We start from the raw sequence: 5,236 nt of genomic DNA on the forward strand, positions 1-5,236 counted from the left end.
AAGTAGGATATTATTTGAATTTTTAGGACTATAGTCTGTCATAAAGTGGCATTTTAATTGAATTTTTCGGAACGAAAAAAGATCGGAATGACACCTCAAGTCCACAGTTTGTCTATACTTTCGTATTTGTACTGGCGGCCATGCTAGGGATATTGGCATGCGCGCGCGGCACGTGTGGATTCAGATTACTCAAGTAAAGCATGTTTCAACTTGATAAAACTTTACGTTACTTGAATTTAGCATCAGCCTGCAGGTTTGCTTGCAAAATCTATGTAGTTGAGAAATAATAAATAAAACAAATTTATTTAGTAAATGATATTTTATTTCTAAATCTACATAATATACATACTAAATACACAGGTTATGCTAAGAAAGTAAATAATACAAAGAATTTCTTAATTAGGTACAGCTTATTAAATCTAGTTAAAAGTTAAATATACTAGTATGTCCCCATGATTTAGTTGAAATTTTATCTTTAGATATGACTCTCTTGTCATCATCACCAGACAGAGCAACTTTCTTCACAGCACATGTGTACAACTCGTGTTTTATTGACTTAAATAAAACATTTGTTTTATGAACAATGTTGCCTTCGTACAGAGTTTTTTGGTAATCAGTAACATTGAAATTGCTGACAATATTTTTCTTAATTCCTTTCGCTTTTTTGATTGTGCTATTTATGGTTTTAATACAATATAACTTTGAACGAAGGCCTACAAATTCACTTATGATTTTACCCGCCATTTCATCCTTGAACAAACCAGGAACTTTTTTATTTTGAATGGGTAAATCATATTGATTAGTATTACAAAAATTACTAGTATCAAAGTAAGGCAAAAAATGTTTTTTTATGTCATCATAAAAATCATGGGTCCGTATATGATATACAAAACTATCAGTGTCCGTGTAACACATCTGTACATTATTTTTATAAAAAGGTTTAATAACAGAGTAATGAAAGTTATACATATGACTTTTTGACAATTCTAGTACGGTAAAACCAATGTATATTGGTTTATCCAAAATTATTTGATCAGAGTTTAATTGTACCGCAACTAGATTTTCACTAAAAATTGTCACGCTATGGAAATTTGGACGAGCGATAAGCTTTTGTGCACATTGCCTTTTCTTAGTCACATTATTATTATCAACCCACTGATTAACTAAATGCACATTGACCCTCTTCTCATTATTTTCTAAAGTTTTTCCAAACACACTGTTATTCAAGAGTTTGAAAAAGTCTTGTTCAAATGTTGAGGAACTTTTTTGTCTCAGAGCAGTATTCAAATCAATGTATTGTTTCAAATACGGGCTTTGTCGAAAACTAATCACTCGATGAATTTTCTTTAATATTAAACCATGTTTTAAACATGTTTGCAAGTGAATGTAATGTATAACATACTTAAATTTATCATATAAATTTGGAACTAGTTTGAAAGTTTTCCCCCCGGGTGGAATGCATTTTTCAGAACAAAATGGTAAATCATTATGTAAGTTATGTAAATGTTTAGGATATTGTAAATCCACTTCTAGAATATAACCACACTCTGCATCAATCGGTATTTCGGTTACATTTAATTTGTTGATTTCTTGTTCATTGAGAAATCTGAAATCTGATAATGGTAAATATTGACACATACTATATCCATATAAATTATTACAATCAATATAAGTGACGTAGGAAGGAGATTCTGATGGTTTGTAATTTTCTAAGTAAGGATTATTTGCTTTTGCATGTCTATGAGAGCACAGACATACTCCTCCCCTGATACCACTCTGTAACATGCGCACCATCGACAAGTCATCGATAAGTTCCAATTGTATTCCTGTTTTTAATAACATCGCATCAAAAGATAAACTGGGTGCTGTTAAGTAAAAAGCTGGGTCTAATTGATAGTGTTGCTTGCAAGTCTGTCTAAAATTTTCAAAGATATCTGCCAGTAAAAGCACATCAGTTTTTAGATATAAATCCGTATAACTACCTAAATCTTTGATTTGAAATGTTGACCAAATTAAGCACGCGTGCTGGTAATCCTCATCAGAAATATCATGATCAGTTAGGGAACTATAAAAGCATTCTTTTGGGGGTAGACTTTTTTCGTCATACCGCTTCCACGAGTTCATATATTCGTATGGATAAATGCCTTTACGAGTGAGTAACTGAAATTCATCTTCATCGGGGAAATGATTTTGTAAGTTTTTAAACATTTCCGGTTTTAATGTCTCTGACAATTTACTTAAGCTTGTTCCCAAAAACTTAAATGAATCCACGAATCGAAGTTGAAAAAACTGATTATTCGTAACTGGTACAAATTTGGTAAATGAGATGTAGTTTTCTTTTGTTTTAGGTATTATTTTAATATTACCAGGAACCTCACCTAACGCTTTTATAAAAAGATGACAATCATAACCAGCTAAGTTATGAAAAAAAATGGGGACGAATGAAGGGCGTTTATACTGTAAATTACAAAACGGATGCGCAGCTCCGCGGTAACGACCAGTAACGTGGCAATGGTCACGGACTTTGTCCGAAAAAATAAAATTTTCACAAATATGACAACGTGTGGCATTATCAAAATCAGACTTATCCGCCGTAGAAAATATCATAGGGACTGGTGTACTAAGTATATCAAATATTTTTTGTACGTCTTTAAGAATCGAATCTACAAACTGCTTATCACAACCAGGTCCTCGATATGATACGTACCGATTGTAACTAGGGTCATCACGACAAACAATATAATAACCAAAAGCTATAGGTAAATGTTGGTGCAATGTAGTCGTATTTTTGCTAGAAGAACAGTTAGCTTCAGTATTGGTTTGTAGCATCGACTCAAAATCTGCGTAAATACAAAAAGGCATGTTTTGTTTTCGAGCATAGTTTTTAAATTTAATTACTGAGCCCTTATTTGGGAGGACAGTTACAACGCCTCCACATAAATGGTTTTCAACTTCTTTAGAAGTACTGAAAAATATCAAGCACAAATCACAGAAGTACAATTTGCTGTGATGAGATGTAACTTGGCTTCTAAACAGTCTAGAAGGTTCTTTGATCAAACAATAATGAGAAGTGTTATTATTTTCTAGATACAACAAATGTATAATTTTCTCGTTGCATGTTTTATTAATGTCTGATTTATACAACGGCCCAACAATAGTTTTACTTTTTTTTAAACCATAAATTATGAACTTAATATTAGGATTATTTTTTTCAAAAATTTTAATGTCATGGAAAGTTACAGGAAAAAACATTCCATTTATATTAAATAATTCACGAAAATTAGGATATGATGAAATTCTTTCAGGGTGATTTTTAGCTGGATATAAGGCTGCTGTCACACTCCATAGAAAGCAATGCTGATCTTTATTCATAATATTTAAACACGCCTTTTTAGCCTGAATTGATTTGGGTAAACTGATAAAACTCGAACCGCTAAGTGGTTGATATTTATTGATATTAATCTCAATGTATAAATTATTTAAAAATGTCCACCCACTGTCACGATCCTCAAATTCCTCTATACTAGTTTTTAAATAACTAACTGTTTCCAAATATATTTTTTCAAAATCATAATTACTATGTAATATTTTATTCTTGGTTCCAAAAGATTTTATTTCTTGTGAATTATTGTTGAACTTCAAAAACGTCCCAAATAGTTCGAAATTAACCTTAACACATGAATGTTTAATAAGGTTTTCATCTAAAAGAGATTTTAACTTGTTACGAATTTCGAAAAAAAATATATCTACTGAAGCTAACTGAAGTTGATCAAGAGGTAATATCTTATAAGTTACAATACGATTACGAAATGCAGAGCTGACGATTTCTACACCATCACTGTATTCTATTGTCTTACTACTTTTTCTATGTGAATTACTTCGCAAATGACCTACCCATGATTTACTATGTACAGATACGTTACACGTCGTACAGAAAGGCATTTTTTTATATTAAAAAAGGCAATGCTATCAAAACAATAATACAGTAACCGATATTAATGTAAAAAAAAATAAAAAGGTTATAAATCTATTCTAGTATAATAAAAAGAAAATTAATATCTACTATAAATTGATTAACTGTAAACCTACTTAGTAAATTTTATTTTTTGTCACTGTAATGGACGGGCTCTGACTCCTCAAACTCGGTAAAAGCTTGTCCTAAGAAGCCTTGCAGTGCCTCCCAAGACGATGATGACTCGTCGCACTGGAGCTTCACACTTACCAGCGCCGTCTTGTATCGCACATTAGCAGCGTGAGACACGTAGTCCGATTTTTTGTAGATCTTGAGGTCCACAAAATATTCGCCACCGGTCTTCGCAGTCCGACGAGACGTTCCCGTAGAAACTCGGCTGGAGAAGCTTGATATTATTTCCCCGCCACGAGATTTGGGTTCACTGCAACTAGCTTCCTCAGCCCGCAAGATATTGAATAAGTCCGGTCTCCTTGTTCTGTAAAAATACAAAATTAACATATCATTAAAATACAATAATCGAGAAAAAATATTAGTAAAAAAACAAACAAAATAGGAATAAGTGTATTGCACATTCACTTTTGACTGTAAACAATTAGGTGCCTAGTTTTATCAGACTTCAACAGGATACTGAACCAAGTTTTGATAAATAATAAAAAGTAGGAAATCATTGTATGCAAACTGAATTATGGTGGTTGGGACTGTGTTGACTATTACAGACACTTTGTAAGTAATTAAAAACCAGCAGAATCAGAAATAGAATTTCAGCAAACGTAAAGTATATAATAATCGAACTTACCGTGTAGTTATAACTTCGTGCGGCGAGGAGTATTTTCGCTTTCGTTGAGCACTTTTGTCTGATGAGGTGCGGGTCAACTCCAGCGGAGGCGATGAGTCGCGTTGCTTTTCGGGGCCGGCCTTGCGTTTGCTGCTTGACGCCTTTGACTTCTTTTTCGGTGCTACCGACACCACAGATGGGGCCTCAAACTCTGAATCGGACCTATTAAAGAAGAAATATAAATTATTTTCCCATCTTGATGAATTAATCACAAAAAAGAATAATAATATTAATTCTATACTCACTGACATTTTATATTCTTTTATTTCTCGTTGAAATTGAAGACTGGTGCGAAGCCACTTGAAAAATTGTGACTTGTTCCAACGTGCATCGCCTTTTATGTTGGAAAAAGGTCTTTGTCATCAAAAATGTGTAAAAGTTATCAAGCGCGAGTTGATACGTATGTGCGTATGTTTGTCCGTTTTAAT

At 32.8% G+C, this 5,236-nt stretch overlaps 1 protein-coding gene across 3 annotated transcripts; it reads right to left on the reverse strand.

Moving 5' to 3' along the window:
* Positions 1-4,009: 4,009 nt before the first annotated feature.
* LOC121728305 lies at positions 4,010-5,236 on the reverse strand. Of its 3 annotated transcripts, none has more exons than XM_042116456.1 (3): positions 5,074-5,231; positions 4,770-4,972; positions 4,010-4,448 (listed from the first exon to the last, which is right to left on the reverse strand). In XM_042116456.1, the coding sequence occupies exons 1-3, from the start codon at positions 5,137-5,139 to the stop codon at positions 4,100-4,102; spliced, it is 618 nt and encodes a 205-aa protein (XP_041972390.1). In that variant the 5' UTR covers positions 5,140-5,231; the 3' UTR covers positions 4,010-4,099. The 3 variants fall into 3 exon arrangements, 2 of the variants coding, with proteins under 2 accessions (XP_041972390.1, XP_041972391.1); XM_042116457.1 differs by having other exon boundaries at positions 4,011-4,448; positions 4,770-4,970; positions 5,058-5,230; XR_006035773.1 differs by having other exon boundaries at positions 4,233-4,448; positions 4,770-4,970; positions 5,054-5,236.

Source organism: Aricia agestis, chromosome 6, assembly GCF_905147365.1.
Source record: "Aricia agestis chromosome 6, ilAriAges1.1, whole genome shotgun sequence".
NCBI lineage: Eukaryota > Metazoa > Arthropoda > Insecta > Lepidoptera > Lycaenidae > Aricia > Aricia agestis.